At 37.7% G+C, this 26,593-nt stretch overlaps 1 protein-coding gene across 1 annotated transcript in view; it reads left to right on the top strand.

Annotated features, from left to right (window-relative positions):
• The first annotated feature begins 15,363 nt into the window (after positions 1–15,363).
• Positions 15,364–26,593, top strand: part of LOC150082041 (phosphatidylinositol 3,4,5-trisphosphate 3-phosphatase TPTE2-like) — a 199,605-nt gene continuing 188,375 nt past the window's right edge. Inside the window, exons 1-2 of the mRNA XM_090380409.1 lie at positions 15,364–15,496; positions 19,310–19,565. Coding sequence (XP_090236535.1) covers positions 15,364–15,496; positions 19,310–19,565 — 389 coding nt within the window. The remainder of the gene's footprint in view (positions 15,497–19,309; positions 19,566–26,593) is intronic.

The raw sequence follows: 26,593 nt of genomic DNA, 5'->3' as shown, positions 1-26,593 counted from the left end.
TGCATTTTCTATAGATACTTTTATGTACACTCTTCTTTGTAATTGGCATGTGTAATCCCTCCACTCTTCCAAACTGTTTTAACATGTGCCACAACCAATTGTCATCCATTGACAACCTTCCTTCACGTGTATTTTCCGAAAATTATATTCCACAGAAATTCAAGTCTAATGTTAGTATTAGTATTGGCAAATGATGCAAGCTCAGAAAGTATCAAAAAAAAAAAAAAAAAAACCTCCCACATCACTTCTTTGCACCCTTCCAAAAATTGTGCAAGTTCTTCCTTGAATTCATTCAAATTGCCCATCTCCACAACACCATATGCAAGAAGTTTGTTCCAGCAGTCAACTACCCACTGGCTAGAGGCAAATGTCCTCACATCTATCCTGCAACCATCCTTCCTTAATTTGAATTTATGCCCCCTCATGTGCATAGTCTGAGCAAGAGAAAGAATCCCATGAACAGTGAGCCTGCTTAATCCATTCAGAGCTTTAAACACCTCAGTTAGATCACCTTGCATGTGCCTAGTTTGCAGAACTGTAGCCTTTTTTGGTAAAAGCACTCTTTTGTTCCCTTCACCAACGTTATATTTCTCTGCACATGTTCCAGCAGATCTGCATCCTTCAAGTTTGATGCCTTTAGACCTGTATATAGTATTATTATTAGCCATATGGTGCAAGGAAGCCTGTGGCTCATGCTGCACCAGCCAAAAAAAAAAATTCTTGCGTTAGAGAGAGAGAGAAAAGTAGAAAGGAATCACCAAGAAAGAGAAGAATGATGATATCCAGCTCAGGACCCTGGGTGTGCCAAGCGCATACTCACCAGATGTGAGCCTCTGTACTCCAGAGCAGCCTAACCATGGCCTTGTACAAGGGAATAATGACCTCCTTATTCCTCTGTATCATTGAGAAAACCCCCATGAGCTGTCTGCATTGCTCAGAGATAATAATGTCCAACTGCATAATTAAAGATATTTTTCATTTTCATGAGTGTAGTACCACACAGTTGGTATGTTACTCTGGTGTTATTGCTACCGATATGCAATATTTTATATTTGTCAATGTTAAACTTCAATTGCCATTTTTCTCATCCCATCTGTCTAACTTTTCTAGATCCTGTTGCAGTAGCATATAGTCATTCCTTTCATTAACCACCCTGCCAACCTTTGTATTATCTGAAAACTTGAACCTTAAGCCTGATTTGCCTTCATCAGTATCATTGATAAATACAGAAAACAACAATGGGCCCCAACACCAAACTCTGTTGGGGGGACTCACTCCACTGGTAACATTAGTCCACGAAGAGCAGTGGCCATTGATTACCACTTTGTTTTCTTCCACTTAACCATCCCTTTATCCAAGGAAATTTGACAGTGTATTTTATAGCATTGGAATAAAGATAGCATTAGTGATTTATAATTATCTTCTTTCCTTCCAAGAACAACTGCTTTAAATTGCCAAAAAAAGCTAGTTCGGTATCTTGTAACTTTGTTTAAAGTATATCATTTTTAAGTAGTTCCTCTATTTGAGTCCCAATGAAAATTTTTTTTTTTTCATTTCTGCATCCCTTAAGTAGCAGAATCCACTTCCTTCTTTATCCAGAGCCTTAAAAAAATTCTTTATTAATTCGATCTTTATATGCAAAAGTGGAAGAAGAACCTATTTTTTGGTTCAATCGGTAGGACATATTTTTTATTACTTTTCCCTCGTAAAAATTCCTCCCTATTTTCTGAATGTTTTCTTGTTTCATGACTGTTCCACAAACATAGAAAACAACAGTATTTTGTGAAACCTCCTTGTAGACCAGTGAGAAATCTGTTCCTTTAAGATCACCACAGAAATTTCAAGCAAAGTCATGGTACTTTATTGAACTTTGGATCTTGGTTGTTGTTGTTGAGTTTAACGACACAGGTACAGGCACAGGTACAGTTTTTCTCCATTAGAAAGACACAATATGGATCTTGGACATGCTTACATATGTTTCTTTCAAGCTAACAGCATGAAGTAGAGGAACTGATGGGAATGAATTTCCATCTGCTCTTAAATTTAATTTTGGAGCATCAGTAAATATATGCCATTCATTAGGATTGTGTTCAGTGCCCAGTTCATTCAGGAGACCGCTAATATCTTTACAGAAACACATGCCATCTTCCATAAGGAAATATTTTGAAAACACTTTGTGACATTTTCAATATACTGTAAGTTTAGTTCCTGCTGCAAGTAACTTCTGCTATTGTAACCTAGAACCAAGGAGTTCTGCTCACTCTTTAAATCACAAAGTAAGTAATTCAACTCTTTTTGCTTAATTACATGTACAAGTATGGCATGTTAAAGTATTCTGGTTGATAGTCCAAATGTGTTAAAGTAGACTCTTCAGCAAAGTCTACAACACAAGAATTCTTGCTATATTCATCATTGCTTCCTTTATCCCAGATTTTTGGGGGATCTGGTGATGGCAGGTGTTCATTATGTGGAGCAGATAATATACGGATAATATGTTGGCATATCTGATGCTGTTTTTTTCCTTTTTGTAAATATCCCTGATATTTGTATTATGCAAAAATAACAATTGTACGTGTGGTTGCTTTTTGCAACACCATAGGAACAACAAAAGACATACTTTTAATTATCCTAGTTAACCACATTCTCACATTTATGGCGCAGCTAATACAACACATATCTGTAGTCTGGGTGTTGTTCTGATCACCAGTCTTCCAACCAGATTACAAGTAATATGCATATTTAGTAATACTGCAGATTTTCCTCCTCTGAGTCTGACATCCACACACATAGCAAAAACTGTGTGGGTGATTCAGATACTTCCTTTAGTTTTGCTTAAATATTTTAACAATACAATGCTAAGCAAAACACAGATGAAACAAACATTATGCAAGAGACATGCAGTAAACTGCATGTACTCATGCTACAATTATCTTTCTATTACTGAAAGAGAGGTGGGAAGCAGACAAACAAGGTTGAACATGTTAACATTCCTCAACATTACTGCCATCTATAGCACATGTAGACATTATTGTTTGCAGGTAATACAACAGATCAGTGTCATATTTTCATATTTACTTTCATAAATTGTGGTAAGATATACATATTATAAGTAAACACAAAAACCTGTATATATATATATATATATATATATATATATATATATAGAAATTGTGACATGGTGTGAAATTTTAAGAATTACTTTTGAAATCTATGTATTAAAATTGACTGCCTGCAGATACCTGATCAATTAGTGGAGGTAGAAATCATCTTGGCCAGTAAAATTAGAGGTAATGGATGAATGAAGTTAGTAGTTTTTTCCCTCCGATTCTGTATAAGCATGCTTCCTTGCATGATTTGTCACTACTTCTATTGTTTCCCATAAACTAGTTAGAATTTGAAATGGTCAGATGATTCAAGGAAGGAATCTTTTTTTCTGCATCTGTTAATGAGTTGATAAAAAAACTTTCTTTCCCATTCAATGTTACTTTCCCCACAATAAAAAAGTGACCAGCCAGTTCAACCTTGAACCTTCTTAAACTTGTTATCTTGTTCCCATTGAGAGAGAGAGAGAGAGAATGAATGAATGAATCATGTTTGACATCATACTGCTCTTGTTATTGTCCTGCCTACTATTGAAAGCATACCCTCCTCTTTCCTTTTAGTTATCTTGTTAACAGTCTTAGTCACCTGAATCAGGTTCCCCTGTGATACCTAGTTGTCAAGCCCTTTGCTGCTTACCTTCTGAGATGTTCATCATGTATACATTTATTATCAGTATTTACCAATTTTAGGTGCATCAGTATATTATCTGATCTCCCTCATCATCATATATAGAGTGACAGCAGTAAGCTGTTTCTTGTATCCAAATGTTTTATCACTCATTACATTAATTTACAAGATCAGTCAGGCCACTATGCCATCCCTTCTTCACGAACTTATGCTGTAATTCATTAAATTGTATTGTATCCTTCTTAGCCATAGGCACTATAATCTTACCCACTACAGACGTTGAACTTGTCTATCAGTTATGTGGTCAGTATTAGTTGTGTGTATTGGTTATGTGTCAGCATTAGCAAAATGATGTACTGTAAGGATGCTAATATAATATCACCAAAAAAAAAAAGAGAGAGAAAGAGAAACTTTGCTCTTTATTCCAGTATATGATATCAAAATTATTTTGATAGGTTGGGTGACAATACATGCTTTGCCGACTGGGCTAGCCCAGTGGGTAAAGTGCCTGCCTGGCAACCCAAATGTCGCGGTTTCTAATCCCGCCTCGGGCTTGGATCAGAGTAGTGAAAAAACCTTGGGAGGTGCATTATGGCCACAGAAGCTGATGTGCCAACAACTAACAAAGGAAAAAAAAAAAAAAAAACAATACATGCTTTGAAACTTAACCGAAATTAATTTAAAAATACGTTTCCCATGTGTGATGTTACGTACGTTGTTTGTTGAAATGTAAACATGTCACTACATACTCAATGCAAGATATTTTGGCAGTTTCAGATTTCAATTAAAAATCCTCTTTAGGCCTAATAGTTCTTGCACTTTTAGTCCCTTCACCAGCATTTTATTAGGCCTGAAGAAAGATTTTAGCTGAACTGCAAAATGTTGCACAAAAATATCTTGTATTAAGTATATATAAATTGATTACAATTTCAGTAAACAGTTTATACAACTTCTTGTGTGGTAAAAGAATGTACTTCAGTTAACTTAAGTAAAATTATTCTTTGTGATGATCTCAAATTAGCCAGTCAATTGATCAGATAATCTCCTCTTCACAAATTCATGCTGTGATCTTCATCACTCCATTCTTTTGAGATGGGCTTTAATTACTTTAGCTCTTGACTCCATTATATTCTCTGGCACAAAAGTCAAACTTGCAGGTCTGTTACTATTCACTTCACCTTCTGAATCACTTTTTTGAACAAGAAGACATTTGCACATCTCTAATCTTTAGGGACTTTCCGTGCACTTTTAGGCATATTTACACACACACACACACTGCCCCTATTGTCTTCACCATGTCCATCCATCATCAGTCTGCATGTAACATTTGGACTCCCAGTGAATAGATTTTTTAATGAAATTTTATATTTGGGCCTTTTAAAAATATTTGTCAAGCCATTTCAAATTTTATTGAAATCGGACTAATAGGAATCTGGAAATTATTATTTCTTTTCTTCCATACAATTGTATGAAAAAAAAAAAAGAAATTCGCAGATTAAATGTAGTTTTAATGCAGTATTGTTAGCTTAGACAGTCTGTGCATGATTTTCATGTATGGTTATGTGAAACATGTGAATGTGGTGTAGCTTGTGGTGATATACATATATACACTGTGCTGCCACTTTATTAGGTACACCTACCTAGTAGCGTGTGGAGCCTCCTTTAGCCTTCAAAACAGCCTGAATTCGTCTAGGTATGGATTGAACAAGATGCTGAAAACGTGCAGACATGAGTGTGTCACGCAGTTCCTTGAGATTCGACGGAGGTGTAGGCCTGCAGCGAACAGCCCTTTCCAGCTCATCCCAAAGATGTTCAATAGGATTGAGATCCAGGGGCTGAACAGGCCACTGCAGCAAAGAAAAGTCATTGTCATGTTCCTGGAACCATTCCATAGTGATTCAGGCTTTGTGCACCGGCACATTATCCTGCTGGAAGTAACCATCTGACTGAGGATAAACTGTCAACATGAACAGATGCACGTGGTCAGCAACGATCTTTAGCTACGATGTAGCATTCAGACGTGAATCTGTGGGTATCAATGGACCCAACGTGTGCCAAGAAAACATTCCTCACATCATAACACTGCACCCACCACCTTGCACAGTAGTCGTCAGACACGACGGGTCCATGGATTCATGTTTTCGTCAAATTCTGAGCCTTCCATCAACATGATGCACCAGGAACTATGACTCGTCAAACCAAGCAACTGTTTTCCAATCCTCGATAATCCATTGCTGGTGTTGCTGTGCTCACAGGAGGCGTGCTTTCTTGTTTTTCATAGATAACAAAGGTGCGCGATGTGGCCGTCAGCTGTTTTAGAACATTCGCAACAAAGTGCGACTAGTGGTCCGTTGCGATATTTTGTTCTGCGCACCAAGGTTGTATTCTGATGTGGTGTCCGACATTGTGGCCCGTCTATTTGCTTGCACAATTCTAGCCATCCTCCTCTGACCTCTCTCATCAACAAGTCTGGCCTTGTAGCAGACATTAAACTTCCACAACACCGGACTATAAGCAGCACTAGACCACCCTTCCTGATGATGGAAACAGGATCAACAGACCAGACCATCCGGGATGCAAAAGAGACACTCCACGAGACTATCCTGGTCGTGTATATAACCCATAAATGTGACTGATCTCAACCTACCTGAATGGACACATAGCCAATGAATGAAATCGGGGAACTGGTTCCGACTGCTTCGTTGCACCCATATCTTTTTCCCCACCTTGAACAGCAGATTTGCTGCCAGTGCGCCAATTGGCGACCGAGCTGGGCACTCTTTCCTGGCTTTCTTTCCACTCCACTTCCTTGGCAGGGGGGGAAGGTGCCTGTCCTCTTGTCTCCTCCCTTCCTTGCCACCCCTATTTTTCCTTCTGGTGGGGTATGGGCATGCCCCACTGACACCTATTGGGGGTCGCCTTCCCTATTGACTCCATATTTCTGTCTCCCCCCCAGTCTTCAGTCTCCCTCCCCTACTCTATCTGTACACAAGCGATTGCCCTACACGTCCAAATTTAATCATGTCCAAATTACTGTTTGCCAGTAGTTTCGGCCTTTCAAATCCTAGCACTCTTACCCCCCCATGTGAAAGATCAATTTTTTTTTTTTTTTTTTTTTTTTTTTTTTTTTAGGTCCTAGCCACTGAAATCTCAGGAAATTAGGTGGCAGGGCCTGCCAGTGTAATTAATTATAATGCTGATATACCTGGCCTGCCTCCACGGGGCTGAGTGTGGACAACTTTGGGCCTCAGCAGGGGTCCAGCGGCTAAATGGCCAGAAGAACAACGGTACATAGCACTATACATATACAATATCCACACACTTTTAAATCTCTGGCCTTTCCAGTGAACTGGCACACCTACAATGAAAGCAACACGGAGATGGGGGAAACCCCTGGTGCTGCTTGACACTAAATACACTCTACACTCTCATCAACAAGCGATTTTCTTCTTCAGGAGTGCTGTTGAGAGGATGTTTTCTGTTCCGTTGCACAATTCTCCATACACCCTTGAAACTGTGGTGCATGAAAATTCAGGAGAACTGCCGTTTCAGAGATGGTTTGTCCAGCACGTCTTTGAACCTACTGCCATGCCACGTTCAAAGTCTGTTAGATCACTCCGTTTCCCCATTCTTGCTATGGTTTGTACGCTTAACTGATACTAGAAAGGTTGTTCTGCTGCATTTATATCCATAACTGTGGTCATGTGACTTGCAACGCTGTGGGACAAACCATTTGTGTGCACTGCAGGGGTGTACCTAATAAAGTGGCAGCACAGTGTATATATAGAGAGAAAAGAGACTTAAAAAAAGACAGGAGTGTAATAAATATTATACAGTTGTAATTAAACTGAACAGCTAATTTTAGAGAATCTAAAACTATAGGTTTATTAAGTTTTCTCTAAAGTTATAATCTTAATAATTGATTGATAAGGAGATAACTGTATTTACTTTTCACCTCTTAATAACAGGAAAAGAAAATGAAATTCAATTAATTTACAAAAAAAAATTGACTAATTCAATTTTTTGTACATTAATTAATTAACCGGTATATTAATTAACTGGTTCTTTTCTATCTTTAAGATCTGATGTCTGAGTTTATCTGGTGTTGGCCTAAATTATATCTGTACTTGTTAATTATTCTCCTGTCAGTGTAAGTTACAAGTAAATCTAATCTAGCTTAACCAGTGTAAATTTATGTATATTTATTTATGTACATAAATATACACTGGTTAGGTTATGTCACACTTACTTGTAACTTACACTGGTGGAGGATAATTAACAAGTACTGTTATCTCTTTTTTTCTGCTGCTTTTTATATAATTATATAGATTCTATCAGCCCCCTGGTGCCTTGTTTATATTTGGCTGCATAAATTTCTCTTGCCTTTCTGTATATAGCCTCTCAGTTATCATAAAATCATTTAAATTCCAATCAGTATTAGACAGATGTTCACTAACTGCATCTCTAAAAACTTGTTCATGTATGAGTGTAGATGCAAAATATTTATTCAGATTGTTAGTAATCTGTAAAACCAGACCAATATAGTTCATCCCTCTTCTAATGTTAACAGAAGCAGTTGCACTTTTTTTTCCGGAATTTGTGACGAGTGCAATGTTGAGTCAGTTTGGTGTGATATAAGCACTGGGAAAACAAAATTCACAGTACGAGTGTTATAGTCCTAATGATTGTGATGAGTATACCAAACAGCTATACAGAGAAATAGTGGGCCAGAAAATCAGGATGTGTCATAATGGGGGATTTCAACTTTCCAGATGTTGACTGTAATTTGTGGGTTGGTAGCTCACATATTAGCAAGGCTTTTGTGGATTTCTTGGATGACTGTTTTCTACTGCAGCATGTTAGAGAGGCAACAAGAAAAAGCAATAGCTTTGATCTGGTTATCATCAGTGATTTTTCATGCAATAAGAATCTGCAGGCAAAAGACCCACTGGGTGGCAGCAATCACAGTGTACCAACGTGAAATTTAATTAAAGATGTAACTACCGTCACGGGTAAAATAAAATGCTTTTTATTTCATAAGGGTGACTACAGAGGTCTCAGACAATTTTTTAAATTGTGTCCAGCGGGACCAACTGATGATGTTACCAACAGCAAATTCTAAATCCTGAATACCAGAAGTATTCAGGGAAGTAATCAAAGAATCTTTGTTGGCTTTTCATGCCAACAAAGAAATACTGTTCAAGGCCTAGACCTAAATGGACGTCAGATTAACTATTAAGACACGTGAAAGAGAAGAAAAGTGCATGGGATGCATATAAATCATCAGATAACAGAAGCCTATGCTAGAAATAAATTAGTAGTAACAAGTCACAAAGGAGGTTAGGCAAATTAAGGCAGAATATGTGAGGTCTCTGGCAAAGAATACAAAGAAAACAGCAAAGACTTCTGTGCTTATATTAACGGTAGAAGGAAGGGGTGGGATAACATTGGGCCCCTTGATGTTGATGGGTTAACTGTTGAAGATCCTGCTCAGGTTACAGACAAATTGAATAAGATATTTTGCATCTACATTCACACATGAATTCTGTAGGAAAGGGGATGCCAGAAGTTTATCAGACTCTAATGAGGAGCTAAATGACTTTGTGATAACTGAAAGGAAAATAGAGGAGAAATTGTTGAGGAGGACATATAAAAGGCATGGATGTGGTGGTGGATGGAAATTGTCTTGTTATATTAAGGGAGGCAGAAAAGAAGGTAAGCAAACACTTAGCCATAATTGTGAGAGCTTCCTTGGATTCAGGGGAGGTCCCTATGGATTGGAGAAGTGTGAATATATGCTCAATTTATAAAGGGGGATCAAAAGGTGACACGAGTAATTACAGACCTGTTTGCTTAATGTCTGTTCCAGGGAAAATAAGGGAATCACTGGTTAAAGAAGTAATGCTGGACCATTTGGACAGGCATGCAGGTATACGGCAATCGCCAACCGGGCTAGCCAGGTGGGTAAAGTGCCTGCCTGGCAACCCAAAGGTCGCGGGTTCGAATCCCACCTCGGGCCTGGATCAGAGTAAAATGCAAAAACCTTGGGAGGTGCATTATGGCCACAGAAGCCGATGCGCCAACAACTAACAAAAAAAAAAAAATGGCAATCACAACATGGATTTGTTAAGGGGCAGTCTTGTGTAACCAGTCTGATAGATTATTATGGTGCAGTGACCAAGGAACTGGATGCAAAAAATAATTTTGACATCATATACTTAGATTTCAGGAAAGCCAGCCATTGAGGGTGCAAACCAGCCTCAATAGGTGCCGGTCCCAAGCACAGATAAAATGGTGAGGGTTGGCGTCAGGAAGGGCATCTGGCCGTAAAAAAAAAACTATGCCAAAACAAAAGAAAATGATAGAATGGCGGAAAATAGATGTGGAATGGCTAGGGCGTGCCCCATAAGCGACACACAGTCATGTCGCCCGGAAACTGTGAGAAAAGGATCAGGGCTACCGAACAAAGGACGGGTTCAGTTAAAGAAGTTAGACCAGCAAGAGAAGAAGAAGAGGATGAAAAGTATTAGAATAGGAACATTGAACATTGGGACGATGAATGGACAGAGTAGAGAGATTGTGGATTTGATGCAAAGAAGAAGAGTGAAGATCCTATGCCTACAAGAGACAAGGTGGAAGGGAAATAAAGCAAAAGAGCTCGGTGAAGGGTACAAGTTGTTCTTTAGGGGAGCGGATGAGAGAGGAAGAAATGGAGTAGGTATTGTAGTTGATAAGGAGTTAAAAGATGGAGTGTGTGAGGTTAACAGAAGGAGTGATAGGATTATGAGCATCAAACTGGAAGTGGGTGGACAATTGACGACAATAGTATGTGCGTATGCCCCACAAGTAGGATGCGGGGAAATAGAAAAGGAGGGAAAGGGAAGAGGAACAACAGATGCAGTCTTTGCTTTAAGGCAGGTGATGGAAAGATACAGTTTTTGGATGGAAATGGATCAAGTGGTCATGGCAATATCTGAGAAGGAGAGGTTGATCGTTGGGGGTGATTTAAATCGACATTTAGGAAGAAGCCAGAGAGAGGAAGGAAGAGTGTATGGAAGGTGGAGATTTGGGGAAAGAAATAGAGAAGGGGAGAGGATAGTAGAACACGCAGTGGCATTCGACCTGGCGATAGTTAACATCTACTTCGAAAAGAAAGAAAGCCAGCTGACAGCATACAAGAGTGGGGAAAGGACAAGCCAGATTGACTATATCATGTGCCATAAGGGGGCATCTAAAGGAAATGAGGAACAGCAAGGTGATAAACGGAGAAAGTGTGTCTGCACAACATAGATTGCTCGTGGTCGATTGGGAGGTTGCAGTGGACAAAAGTAGGAAATATTCAAGACAGGGGGAGAAAAGGATAAAATGATGGAGATTGAGAGAAGGAGGGTTTGAAGAAGGAGTTTAGGGAAAAGGTGCTAAAAGGAATAAAGTTACCGGAAGATGTGCAAGAGTGGTGGAAATTAAATAGTTGTATCATAAGGAAAGTTGGAGAAGAGTTGTTGGGAAAAACATCAGGAAAGGGAGTGCCGGAGGGAAAGGAGGCCTGGTGGTGGAATGAGGAAGTGCAAGCGGTAATAAAACAAAAGAAGGAGAAGAAGAAAAGATGGGATTCAACAGGTAGCCAGGAAGATAGAGAAGCATATAAATTAGCAAATAAGGAGGCAAAAAGGGCTATGGCAAGGGCAGTGGACGAGGCCTATGGGAAACTGGAAAGGAAAGATGGAGATAGGCAATTGATGAGAATAGCCAAAGCGAGAGACAAGGCATCAAAGGACTTCTCATCAATAAAACAGATTAAAGATGAGAGGGGAGTGATTATACAGGACAAGGAGAAGGTTAAGGAAAGGCGGAGAGACTATTTTAAGAAGTTACTAAATGAGGAAAACCCAAGAGCACTATGCGAGGATGGAGAGATGAATGAAAGAATAGTGGAAGGCATAAGCAGGAAAGAAGTGGAAAGAGCACTCAGAAAAATGAAGGTGGGGGGGAAAGCAGTAGGTGCTGATCAGATACCAGTAGAGGTATGGAGAAGTCTGGGAGAGGAAGGGATCGATAACCTATGGGACTTTATGGAAAAACTGTGGCAGCAGGAGAGGATACCCGATGAGTGGAGGGAAAGTATACTTGTGCCAATCTATAAAGGAAAGGGGGATGTGCAAGAATGTGGGAACCACATGGGAATAAAGTTAATGTCTCACTCGATGAAGATCTGGGAAAGAATTGTGGAAGGAAGGATAAGGCAGGAGACGGAAATAGGAGACGAACAGTTTGGTTTCATGCCGGGAAGAGGAACAACAGATGCGGTCTTTGCTTTAAGGCAGGTGATGGAAAGATAAAGGGAGATGCAAGTAGAGTTGCACATGGTGTTCATAGACCTGGAAAAAGTATATGATAGAGTGCCCAGACAAGAGGTATGGAGATGCATGAGGGAGAAGGGTGCATCAGAAAAGTACATAAGGCTTGTGAAGGAAATGTATGAGGGAGCGGTGACTCAGGTTAAGAGTAGTGTAGGTATGACTGAGGGGTTCTCTGTAGAAGTTGGACTGCACCAGGGATCAGCTCTGAGCCCATATCTGTTTGATCTGGTAATGGATGTGTTGGTGAGAGAAGTGAAGAGTAGAGCACCATGGAGTATGCTGTTTGCGGATGATATCGTACTGTGCGAACCATCTCAAGGAAAGGTAGAGAAGAAATTGGAGGAATGGAGGGAAAAAAAAGCGTTGGAAGAGAGAGGCATGAGGATAAGTAGAACAAAGACAGAATACATGGCATTAAATGGAGAAGATGAGAGCTCTATAAAACTGCAGGAGGAAAAGCTACCATCAGTTTTGAAATTTAAGTATCTGGGATCGAACGTTGAGAGGGATGGTGGAGGACTGAGTGCAGAAATACAGCATAGAGTGCAATGTGGATGGTTGAACTGGAGAAAGATGAGTGGGGTGCTGATTATCCCTTTGTGATAAGAAAGTAAATTGTAAAATGAAGGGTAGAGTGTATAAAACTGTGGTCCTTAATGTCCAAGTTTGCAGATGATATGAAGGTTGGCATTGTTGTTAAGGTCACTAATGATAACACGCTGCTGTAACAGGATCTAGAAAAGTTGAGGAGATGGGCTGAGAGGTGGCAAATGATGTTTAACATTGACAAATGTAAAGTACTACATATGGGAAGCAGTAATCCCAGAGTAATGTATCAACTCTGTGGTACTACACTGACAGTGGTAGAGATTGAAAAGGAACTGGGGGTAATTGTGCAGGCAGATATGAAGTTTTCTGAGCAGTGCAGATGGTCTGCAAGAGTAGCTCATAGTGTCTTGTCAATGATATACAGGAATTTTTCTAGCAGGGATAAGGGGGTGATTATCCCCTTGTATAAAGCAATGGTCAGGCCACGTGTTGAGTACTGTATACAGGTCTGGAGGCCTCATGTTAAGAAGGATGTAGAGCTGTTGGAAAGAGTACAGAGAAGGGCAACAAGATTAGTGAATGGAATAAAGTTTTGCTCTTACAAAGAAGTTTTGCTGATTACAGTGTCTGGAGACTAGGCACCTGCGTGGTGATCTGATTGAGGTGTATAAAGCTTTGAATGGTTTGAGCATGCTCAATGCTGATGGAATTCTTTCTCTTGCTCAGAATAATTACCTAAGAGGGCATAAATTCAAATTGAGGAAAGATGGATGTAGGATAGATGTGCGGAAATTTGCCTTTAGCCAGCGGGTAGTTGGTTGGTGGAACAGACTTCCATCCTTTATTGTGGAATTTGATAGCCTAAATAAATTTAAGGCTGAGCTGGACAGGTATTTGGAACGAATGGAGGGGTGAAATGGGAGAGTTTTTTTTTTTTTTTTTTGGCTGATGCTGCATAAGCTTGCTTTCTTGCATCGTATGTCTCTACTAATGCTAACTTTTCCTTGACTATATGAATGGGTAAACTTTATTTTCTTTTTTTTGAGTGATGCTATATAAGCTTGCTTTCTTGCATTATTTGCCATTATTACTACTACTGTCCATAAATTGGTCTCTTTGACATGGTGTGCTATTGTGTTAATACTGATTGGTTCCATTTCCATAGTATTGTAATGGCACACTGTAGACAGTTCATACTCCTCCAAGATTTTTGGAATGGTCATGGACTTTATGTTTAGTCGCTGCCACCAGTAGAACCAAGCCTGAATCGCATTATACAGCTCCACACTTTTCCAACTGCCTCCACCAAAATTTTTTCTCTTGTTGACTCACTCCATCAGGCATAGCTGCCAACTCTTCAAATTTATAATTGAGAATCAGTCTTTCCTTACTTGATTTGACCTTCTCCATCTTGCTGTCATAATATAGTTGGTGACAAGTTTCTCTATATTCTCACAAAACCTGTTTTCTCCATCTGTTTGTTTTCTCTTTTTTTTTTTTTAAGTAATAAAACTGGTAAAATTGGAATTTTTTAAAAGTTTTTTGTCAGATTTCTGCTTATTTTTTTTAATGAATTGGCCATCAGGTGTGATGTGGTACTCTACATTGCAAAATAGAAATATACAATAATAGTGTTGTTTTCTACACAGTCATTTGATAGCACTTGTAGTGTGTGGGATCTTATTAACAATATGTTTCAGCAATATGCAAAGAAAAATTTGAAAAAGGTAATGCAATTGTTTTGTGCACTGTATGTAGATGTGCTTTTTCAATTTCAAACACTAGGAAATGCAGTGTAATAAGACATTTTTAAACAAATAAACAAAATGACAGCATGCAGTCCCAGGAAGAAATACAAAAGTAGATGTTGCATTTAATGGTGTCGTGATATCTTTCTTATGTGCTGAATGTTTATTTGCATATTTTATCATAGAACATAATTGCCTGCATGATCAGCACAACTAAGATTATTCCTCTGAGTCGTGCTGATCATGCAGGCATGTTATTCAGAAATGTTTCTTGCTAGTGAAATAGCAAAACAAAATGCAGTTGTGGAGGAACAAAAACAAAAGGCAGTTTTAGTCAAAACTGCAGAGATAGGGAAAGAAGAGGCAATGATGACTTTGAAAAATTAGCCATTTTTGATTGCTGCAGATGGCTGTAATCAAAGTGATTCCAAGCTATATTTTGTTATGACAACCTCTTGTAATTAAAACAATCATCAAAACGGAAGCAGCTTGCTCTCAATATCAGTCAATTGAATGATGACTCTACAAGTTACAGCATCGGATGCCTTCTTTTGAACAACCTGAAAATATCTGGAATTCCCTCAAAGAATGGTATGGGTCTTAGAGTTGATAATAACCTTTTATGGTAGGCCTTAAAACTGGAATAGCAGGGGTATTACAATGGGGATGCTGATAAATTCTTTGCCTGACCCACATCCAATCTCTTTTTTTTTTTTTTTTTTTGACAAACATATCTTTTGATGTTAAACAGCCCATTTGCCTCAAAAAACCGTAATATCCATTCCCTTTTTATTTTTTACAGGTTGAAGAAAGGATGTCAGCCCAAAATGTCACTTTTGGCAAAACTGAAGGTGGAGCAGTTATGAAATACCAATTTCTGCAGCAGTGCCTGAAAATATTGTTACCATTCTGTCTGATAGATGAATTTTTGCTGAAGAGATAACTGAGACTAGGCATGTGCAGGGAATATTTTAGATATGTTATTCGTGACATTTTGGACACGCAGAAACTTTTCTGCCGAATGGGTCCCCAAATGCCTGCATGCCGATCAAAAGCGACATGTCTTATCATTGAATTTCCACAAGCTGTCACCCTCAGCTATTCATGAAGGTAACTTATTCAGTAATTAACAAGTTATAGCCCTAGTGTTAGTCACTGAGCAGATTTGATTGTCAGTGAGAATACTGGCATGTAACATACTGAACTGTTCAGAGAATGGTGTATGTGTCATCATCATCATCTTTAGTTTCTATGGAAATCCTCCACATAACTCCTGTTGTCTGTCTTCAATCTACAATTCCAAACCTTTCTGCATCATTCCTCATGCTGTCTTCTCATTTCATCCCAGCCCTTCCCATAGGTCTTCTGTCACTCAGTTTCATTGTGAAGATGTTCATGATATAAAATCTGCCACCAATAGACCAAGTCCGAACCATTCTACTCGAGTTCTGTTGCTTTTAATATAATCAGCTAGCTGTTTGTTTTTGGGGATTTCCTTACGTTTCATGGACTTTTCTTTTTTTTTTTTTTTTTTTTTTTTTCCTGATTCTGAAGACACTTTTATATGTATTTATATAAATCCAGAGGCCACGGTGCAGGGATTAGACAGGTCTTGTTTGACCAGCCAGCTGTACATTAAATTCACCATTGTAACTTCAATGATTACTTCCTCAATCACTTTTCACCTGTCATTTGCATTTGTTTACTGCATCAGTTGGTCCCATTGAAAAGAATTTTAAAAATACCTAAAACCACTGTAATCACCTTAATCAGCAGTTATTGAATAAATCAGTATACTGTAATCACTGCTGCCTATAAATGTTTTATATACAAATTGGATTGTAACACACATTGTAAATACATTGTAACACACATGGACTCAAGTCTATTTTCAAGATACTGAAAATTAATCGTAAATTACAAAACAAAAATAAAGTGAAATAAACCTCTAAAAGGCAAACATTTAAAACTTGCTATTCAGAATGACTTTCATTTTGTTCCATGCAGCATTCAGCACAATAATCCATGATTCTGGCATGACTTATTGTTTGTGTCTATTCTTAATATTTCAGCAACTTCCAAAATGGTATTCCTGAGTTTGTCTTAATATGCATAAAATAAACCATGGTTTCCATGTGATCCCACACAAAAGTAATCTCATGGTGTGAGGTTGGGTGATCATGGTGGTCATTGTACAAGGCCATTCCAACCCATTGGTTATTGTACTATCTATTTAAAAATTTGGAAACATCATATGTGCACTGTCGTATAAAATAAACCACGTTCTCTGCTGATTTTTGAGGTCAATGGTTTTCATTACTTCCCATAAATTGGTCTGCAGAAAAAAATGAAAGTATGCCATTCCTGAAAGCCTTAATGGAAAAAAAATAAAGACTAATAAGATTATAGGACATTACACCAACATTAAAGGAAAAGGTATGCTGATAATGAGTACCGGCAGTCATATATGTGGGTTTTCTTTGGTCCAGGTGTAAGTCGAGATTCAGAATTCCATTTTATATAAAACATGTTTCACCTATAACAACAAAGTGACTGAGAAATGAAAGATAATGTGTATATTGTAAAATTAGCTGCTGCCAAAAGTTATTGCATTTATTCATATCTTGTGGCAATAATTCTTGTACATGCATGCTGTGAAATTGATGTAATGCCATTCATATAATTTCTTCCATACACTTGTTGCCAGTTCATTCACATGAACTGGCAACCTTCTGGTATTCATGGTAGAAGATTTTTGTACAGCATGAAGTATTTGCACTTCAACATTTTCAGTTTGAAATTGCCCTCTACCAACTTTATTTGTAATGACATCAGCATACCTGTTTCTTTAAGTCATCTTTCCCTCCACAACAAATGTTTTTTGAATTTGGTTCTTGTCAGGTTGGAAATTCTTTGGCACATCTGCAAACAGCACCTACAAATTTCTTAAAACCTTACCATAAATTAAAATCATATCAGATAACTTGACAAAAGTAAACAGTTTTAATTTGTCTTCCATAATTTTAGTTTAAAAATGCTGTACTGGAAACAAGACAGTCATCATGGAACCTGAAACTTAAGTAACTGACACGTTGATATTGCTAGTATTCTGCCACACCGGTTTACTGACAACACTATATATTATTGGTGTTGGTACATATATTTTATATTGTTTAAAGCCTGTTTTACACATTTTTAATGATATAAATTTGAACATAAAAATGATTTGCTGTTTTTCAGTTATATAATTTACAATTAATATCTCAGAAATAGACTTTTGAGACATAAGTTTACAGGAACTTTTTCTTATTTTTGGCTGTAGAATATACTCCATTTATTCCATGCAATTTTGAAATGCCCTGTATACTTGAAGACAAAGATAAAATATGAAGTTAGTATTTTTTTTTTTTAAATGATTAATACCAGAGTATAAACTGTACTCTGGTATTGTTTTGTAATTTTAGTATTATTGCTATAATTTCACAACATGAAATATTTCTTTCATCAAATTCTCTATGAAACTTTTTAAACAGATCCTGAGGAACTCAAGAAATACAGGGCAAGTCAAAAAGTAGCTTTGCACATTTAGTGCATTATAGAAGAAACATACTAGAAATTAGTAAATCCCAAGTTTCAGCGGCCGTAACAGTTACATTTTCATATGACTTCTAGCAGTAATCTGACACACATCCCAACTAATGCGCCAATAAAACCAAACCCAAGACACACATCCCAATAGTAATCAGCCTCTTGCCAAATGTGCTGTAACATGACTGGTTTAACTGTGTTTTTCTCTTCAATGATCCTCTCTTTAATCACTTGATGTTGGTGTGGTAACTTGTACATCTGGTCCTTCAGATACTCCCCCCCCCCCACACACACATGCAAAAAGATGATTTGGTGTTGAGGTACAGTGATGTGGTCACAGAGGAATTGGACCTGTGCACCCCACTCACTAACTTGAAAGTGGAGATCTAACAGTTTTATCATCCTTATGGAAGTGAGGAGTGCACCATCTTATTGGATTTCATCTATTCTGCTTTTCTTAGGATGATCCTGCTACATTGTTACCAGGATCAACCTGAGTAGTTTGCAGGATTGAGATAATTCTCTAATATTTTTTAATACGAGTCCACTAATTGTTCCTCTCTGAAGAACAGGCCCTATACCTTCTTGCAGTTACATCACAAAACATATCAACTTTGGGAATGTCTGGAATGTGTTACAAAACCACATTGCCTTTTTCACTTCCCCACAGTCACATTGTATGCGATTACCTTGCCTGTGATATGGAACATGCACTTGTTACTAAACACTAAATGTTAAGCAGCCCTTTGTCTTCTGGAATCTAAGTAGGGATATCCACCTAGAAAGGATGTCCACCTAGATGTCCACCTTGCCAGCCATAATGACTTGTACCATCTTCAACTTGTGTGGTTTCAGATTGGCAAAAGAAAGTCTTTTGCCAATCATAGAATGAATATATCTGTGATGGAGTTTTGCCAGACTACATGCAAAATTTCTGCTTAACTTCCATCGTATACTGTTTTTTTTTCTCTGTTCAAAAAATTGTGCCCTTTCTATATCAGTGTTTGTCACCATTTTTTGTTTACACTATGTGTACTGTATGTGAGAACCTCAGCAATCAGTAACAAATGAACATGAAACTCTAACTTGAACTCTATATGTTTTTACCAGTATCAGCACATGTTACTGTAGTGTAAACATTTACAGAAGTTTTGAAGCTCCATCTTCTGAAATCATGTACTCTGGAATTGCAATTTAAAAGGCATTTTGCTTTGATTTCATATTACTGTATATACAAACTATAGATTTTTCTCCCTCTCTGTTTTTTTATTTTATTTTTTTTTAAGAAATTTGGTTGTATTTATATGTTAATTTTAAATATTATCCTTTTTGTAGCATTAATTAATCTGCTACGAATAGTGAACACAATGCAGAAGTATACTGAGTTTACAAATGAAGAGTCTGATAATGGTGATGCTGGAATTATAGAGCCAGATCACATTGATGTTAATTTGCAGAATATATCACCAAAAGTGAACAGTATTCTCAATGTAGGAAACTCAACATTTACAGAAAATAAAGAACCTGAAATTAAAATTTCTATACCTGATCCAGCTGGAAGTCGATTTCATCAAAGGGATAGCTCATTGGGGTAAGAATAAAATTTTGATAATTAATCTCCCTTTTAAATTTTGATTATTTTGATGTTTTTAGAGTAGCAAATTGATTTGAGGGAAGTTTTTCATATTTTTTGTTGTTTTAATTTAGATAATCATGAGGTGGCAAATTGATTTTAATTTTAAAGTAATTGAATTGTTTCAGCCAATTTTGCCAATTAATTATTATCCAGTACCATAGCATTCCCGTTTTTTTTTTTTTTTTTTTTAATAAAGGCTTATCTTTAATAAATAGTAGATTCTTCTTCCATTTTGAGTTCACTTAACCCTGAGTTAGGAGCAATTCAACCCCAGACAGTATTTCAGAAATTTGTGCTCTACTTCTACACAGCTGATACCCCAGTATCTATTTTTGAAAATTTTTTTCTTTGATTAGTCCATTTACAGAGTCTGGAGACTAGGCACCGGCGAGGTGATCTGATAGAGGTGTATAAGGCTTTGAATGGTTTGAGCATGCTCAATGCCAATGGGATTCTTCATCTTGCTCAGAATAATCACCTCAGAGGGCATAAATTCAAATTGAGGAAGGACGGATGTCGGATAGATGTGCGGAAATTTGCCTTTGGCCAGCGGTTGGTTGGTTGGTGGAACCGACTTCCATCACTTGTTGTTGAAGTTGATAGCCTAAACAAATTTAAAGCTCAACTGGACAGGTATTTCGAACGAACGGAGGGGTGAAATAGGAGTGGTGTGTTTTTTTTTTTTTTTTTTTTTTTTTTGGCTGATGCTGAATAAGCTTGCTTTCTTGCATCATATGCCTCTACTAATGCTAATGCTAAAATTCCAGAAATCTCTGTTAATTATCATGCCATTAGGAAAAGTTCATGAATTAAGTTAAATCTAATCATATGCATGTGTTAATTGGCATGTGTCGCTTAAGTTGTTGTTACCAAGCTGGCTTTACTGCTGTGCACTTTCCTCCAGTTGGTAATGCTCTCTAGTTTTGTGACATTGAAGCATTGTTTGGAACCACACTGTTGATGTGTGTGTTTCACATTTCATGCAGCACATGCTCATGTTACTGACTAGGCTGGTGTCCGGTTGCAGGTGCCGGTTGAAGCATGGTTTTAAAATTTGTATTTTGTTCATCAACAGGTCTAAGGGAGGTGTAATTTCAAAAATTAATTTAAAATATATGTTTTTAATATAAAATGCATTTCACAGTTGTGCTCAGAAAAAATAGACTGCATCAAAAAAGTGAACAGTTTTGAATTATTTTTTGCTGATTTTTCAAATGTTGGTGCATGGGGTCTAAATGATTCCAGGTGACTAGAGAAAGAACAGTCCTTTTTGTGTCTGCTGCTTGGTGAATGATACCATACCATTTTATAAAAATGTAATTGCCATAATTTTCTTCTATAATTCCACTACAAATTTGAATTGCATTTTTATTTTCTATTTTATTGTAGAGGTGTTTATGTGGTCTTGTTACTTAGCTCTGTAACAGACATGGTGGTCTAAGGGACACCAGTGATTTTTGTTTTTTTTTCCAGGAGGAAAAAATTGAGGGAATTTTCAAAACTGGTTAAAAATTATTTATTTTGCTTTAATAGCTATTCTTTTCGTCCATTCCTTCTAATAATTGGTCCACTTCTAGTGATTGATGTACAAAGAAGGTGAACCTTCTTTGCATATCAATTTATTAGAAATTTTTTGTGCTTAGTTAAGGGTTAATCATTCGGAGCCTCTGTCAAAAACTAACATGTGGCCCACAGCTTCATAAGAACTGGAAGGCAAAATGATTGATGCTGAGCAAAATGCCTGGTAGTCATTTTGCCTTGTAGTGAATGGATATTCTCAGTAATATTAAGAGTAAAATTACAAACTAACTGACAAGTTGGTTGAAAATTATAGAAAAATGTTATTTATGCAGAATGTCGGTCAAGCTCCATTACTTGAACTCTCACCTGGATTTCTTCAGGCCTCATCTGGTTGATCTTAGCGTGGAACACACACACACACACACACACACACACACACACACACACACACACACACACACACACACACACACACACACACACACAGATTCCATCAGGATGTAGAGTCAGTGGAAAAGAGGGATGAAGCGATGATGGGTGATTGCATCTAGTTCTGATTGTATATTTTTGTAAGATTTTTTTTTTTTTGATTAACCTGAGGGGGCGGTCTACTTTTTAATTTGATTTTTTTTAAATTTTAAGATTAATACTATATTCCACATAGAAGTTAAACATTGTTAATTAATCTTATATAATATTGTTGCTTATTTACTTTTCTTTAATTTCTTGGCAAACTATTAATGCTATGCAAAAACTAAGGTCATATTTGGGATCAATGTCTCCACGTTCATAAAGAAATACCAAGAAAAGCAGATGAACAGAGACTTTTCTAAAATCTGTTACATAATGTTATCAGTGGTACATAAATGCACTACTTCAGGAAGGTATGTTAAGGTTTCCAGTGGTTATAAAATTAACGATGAACAAAGCAATGGTCCACAATGAAGCATTTAATTTTGAGAGTAATATCTGTAATTTTGTTTTGTAAAATTTCCTAAAAATGCTGAACTTGAGAAATCTAGATTTACAATGCCCATTGATTTTGTATATTTTATTATTATTATTATTTTTTTTTTATCCTGACTAATAACAGCATAACTCCTGTAATTCTGAAATATCCTCTTATTTTGTTAAATTATTTTATACCCTAAGTCGTTGCTAGTGATTTTAACATCGCAACTTTAAACCAGTAATACCACCACATGTAGGTTGTATCAATGAAATTTTTTCCCTTTGGTTAATTATACTATAGGGACTACAAAACTGAAATATATTCATAACCATAGTAGTAATTTTTCTAAAAAACTATCATAGTACAGGCTGGCCTTGATTAATTTGTCCCGCGAGCACATTGCACAAAACGGAAAGGCATTAATCGAATATAATAATCAATAGGAAAAATTATAATTGTCGACCTTCTGGAATGTCTATAAAGAATTTTAAAAATACCTCTTAAATAACTTTTTAACTGTATACAATGTAAAATATAATGAAAATAATTATGGAATTAAAATGTTTATTGCATAAAACAGCAGTTCCCAAACTGTGCACCGTGGAATATTTAAAATTTTCAAGGGAAACACAGCGATACTTGACATCTTTTTTTCTTCTTTTTTTTTTATGTGAGCCCCAAACACGAGAGGTATTAGAACCTATAGTACTTAGTACCGTGCTTGGGTTGGAGGTTGAGAAGACGAAAGAAGATATTTGTTGACATTGGACTTGAACTTCTGTAGATTGTAATTTTCAGGAAATACGTGTGAAGGAAGGTTGTTCCAGAAAACAGCAGTTGAATGAATAAATGAGGAAGATGAAAAGTTGGTTCTGTGGGTTTGAAGTTGGACAGTAAATGGATGTTGGCTGGTGGCGGCACGTGTCCGGACTGTTTTGAGAGAGAGAGAGAGAGAGAGAGAGAGAGAGAGAGAGAGAGAGAGAGAGAATTATAGAAGCCAATTCAGAAGAACAGTGCCCATGGAAGTATCTGTAGAAGAGGCATGCAGCAGAAACAGTACGTCTATGAGAAAGCAAGTGGAGAGACTCTGTTAGAGATGAATCATTAATTAACCTAACTGCCCTCTTCTGAATGGAATCAAAAAGCCTGAGAGAGGTTTTGGGGGCACCACCCCCAGATGTGGGAACAATATTCCATGGCAGGGTGGATTTGCAATTTATACAGAGTGAGCAGCTGTTTGGAAGAAAAGTAACGCCGAGAGCGAAAGAGAAAACCAAGTTTTTTAGACAATATTTGTGATGTGCTTGTGCCAAGAGAGAGAGATTAGAAGTCAGGGTAATCCCCAAAAGAGAGATATCATTTTGCCTAGAAATCAGAGTGTCACTAAAGATAAGCATAGGAGCAGAAGAATCTTTTTTGCGAGATATAAGACAAGACTGAGTTTTAGAAGGTTTGGAATCAACTAAGTTGTCTTTGCCCCACTGGAGAATTACCTGAAGATCGGCATTTAAGGAATTGGTAGCAGATTTTCGAGAAGTTGAAGCTCATTGAGCAGCACAAGGTTTCTCAAAATGGAAAGTGGAATGCAGTGTGCTATCATCGGCAAAACTATGGATAGGATTTCCAGTCAATGGAAGAAGGTCATTTAATATACAAGAGGAAAAGAGTGGGAGAAAGAACTGAACCTTAGTGGACACCGGCATTAGTGGAGAAGTTAGAAGACAAAGAGCCATCTACCATCAGACTCAGTGAGCGATCAGAGAGAAAACTGGATAACGAATTACTAAAAACAGTTGGCAAACCATAGGATGGAAGCTTGTTTAGAAGACCTTTATGCCAAACACGATCAAAAGCCTTTGATCGTGTTTGGCATAAAGTTTTGAAACAGTAATCCGACCATGGAAAAGAAGAAAAGAAGTCTCACAGGTCATCCCATTTTGCATTCTTGTAATGCCAAGATGTCAAGAGCAACTACTTGTGTTTCACTGAACGTTTCCATTGAATTAGTCCATAAATGGGTAACATAAGCCAGAATATCACCAGTGAATCGACATTGACAGAATCCATACTGGCGATCGTTGATCAGACAGAAGGTTTCTAGATAGTTTAAGGGTTAGCGGTTAATTGATTTCTCCATTACTTTAGAAAGAGTAGAAGTAATTGCAATGGGACGATAATTGGTTGGGAGGGATTTGTCACCCTTTTTAGGAACTGGCTGGATATGAGCAAATTTCCAAGCAGAAGGAAAAACACCTTTGGAATAAGAAAGTGAAAAAAGGCAGCAAAAAATAGGAGTAAGTTCAGGAGTACAGGTTTTGAGAACAAGTGGAGAAATACCATCAGGACCTGAAGCTTTCTTAGCATCGAGATTCATCAAAATCCTTCTGACATCCTTTTGACGGAAGACCACAGGAGGCATTGAATGGAGCGTGTTGGGAATGGTGAGAGGTGTTTTACCAAGATCATTAATACATGAGCTGGAAGAAAAATGCAATGCTAGCATGTCAGCTTTATCCTTGGCTGAAGTGACAACAGAACCATCTGGTTTGGACAGAGGTGGGAGCAAAGATGGGCAAAAGTTGCGGCCAATAGCTTTGGCAAGAGACCAGGATGCTCGGCTACCATTAGGGCAAGAAGCAAGTTTTCTACTCTTAGCCTGTTCAAACTCTAGTTTGGACTAATTAATAACTGCTTTACAATTGTTGCGAGCTTTGGTGTAGGCAGAAAATGAAACTGAAGAATAAGAAACAAACCAATTACGATATGCAAAATTCTTCTCTTGAACAGCCTTAGCACATTTATTGGAAAACCAAGGTTTAGATAAAGGACGAGATTTTAAAGTGGAGTGTGGGATAAGGGATTCCATTCCTGCAAGAATAATTTCACTGACACGATCTGAGCAAACTTTGACATCAGAAGTTTTGAAACAGTAATCCGACCATGGAAAAGAAGAAAAGAAGTCTCACAGGTCATCCCATTTTGCATTCTTGTAATGCCAAACAACACGAGGTTGGGAATAGCCATGAGATAAAGGTTCCATTGGAGAAGAGACAATCACCAAGTTGTGATCTGAAGTGCCTAAAGGACCTCTCACTTCGACAGTGTACTTAGAAGGGTTGTTTGTGAGAAAAAGATCAAGCGTATTGGCTGTATGATTAGGATTGTCCGGTATTCTGGTAGGTAAATGAACAATCTGTGCTAGGTCATTAATAATTGCAAAAGCCTCAGCATCTCGACCTGCTGGGTCGGTGTGACTAGAAAATGGAAGCCAGCTGGAGTTGTGAACATTAAAATCACCAAGAAAAATTACCTCACTGTTAGGAAAGTTGGACTGGAGAAAGTCAAGTTGCAAAGAGAGGAAGTCAAAGAGCTCCAAGTGATTAGTGTAGTTGGGAGAACGGTAGAGACAACAGATAAATTTGACACAATGAGGTAGGGAGATTTTAAGCCAGAGAAGATCAAAGAGAGGAGATTCCAAATTGCCAAGTCTCTGACAGGGAATATCAGAATGGACATATGCACAAGTACCACCTTTGAGGCGAAAGGAATCATACAGCGAATAATTTTGGCATCTGAGATGAGCAGTAGTTGAATCAACCGATAACTGAGCTTCTGTCAGAAAAAGTACATGGGGTTTGGCAGACTGCAAGTGGAAATGGACATCGTTGAGATTAGAATTGAGACCACGTATATTTGTGAAATGAATTAGGAAGTGCTTGGGCGGTTTAGATCTTTTCGCAGATAAGTTTGCTCTATTAGTTTGACAATTCATGGTGTATTCAATAGTAAGAAAAAGTGGGCTGGACATGCTGTATGAAGTAATGAAATTTTTGGATATGGCGTACACGTGGTAAGAATATACCCAGATCCTTGACATAACGTGGCCTCGACAATGCTCCCCGCATACACACTACTCAGACTCCCTCCAGTCACTATCTGGCAGAGTAGAGGTAGCAAGATTATACACTAGCTGATCCGGAAGCCTCTGTCGGGCACTGCGCGAACTACTAACTTGAGATAGTTCACAGATTCTTCATTTCTTGTTAAGTTGCTTGGACCTAACTACTAAACAGATCTATTAGGTATTTCATTTGGTCTGGGTGCGCTGTGAAAAAATTACTGAGACACTAAGGTCACCGTGAACCGGGAGAAAGTTTGGGAACCTCTGACATAAAATACACAATGAAGAAATGACTGTTGCAGAAATATTTGAACAGTGTTGACTTTCTCTTTTCATCAATCAATTTCTGATAGCCGACAACAATCTTCTCTGGGCCCTGGCAAAATAAATATCTCAGAGACCCTCAAACATTGTTTGAGAACGAACGTTGAAACAGTGTTAGTTCTTTTACCGTTATCTCCTTCGCGGTAACATTTTCATCTGGCTCATTTAAAAATTTGAATATTTAAATACAAGTCTGCATTGACTTTATTAGCAGGAGACAAACAAGTAACACGTCTTCTTCTGATGGTTGCTAGAACACTCTGAGGCGGGCAGCAGGCAAACGTT

Source organism: Mastigoproctus giganteus, chromosome 8 (genome assembly GCF_048544385.1).
Source record: "Mastigoproctus giganteus isolate SK-2022 chromosome 8, ASM4854438v1, whole genome shotgun sequence".
Classification (NCBI taxonomy): domain Eukaryota; kingdom Metazoa; phylum Arthropoda; class Arachnida; order Uropygi; family Thelyphonidae; genus Mastigoproctus; species Mastigoproctus giganteus.
Note: the sequence above shows the minus strand (reverse complement) of the source record. Positions and strands in the feature narration are given on the sequence as shown.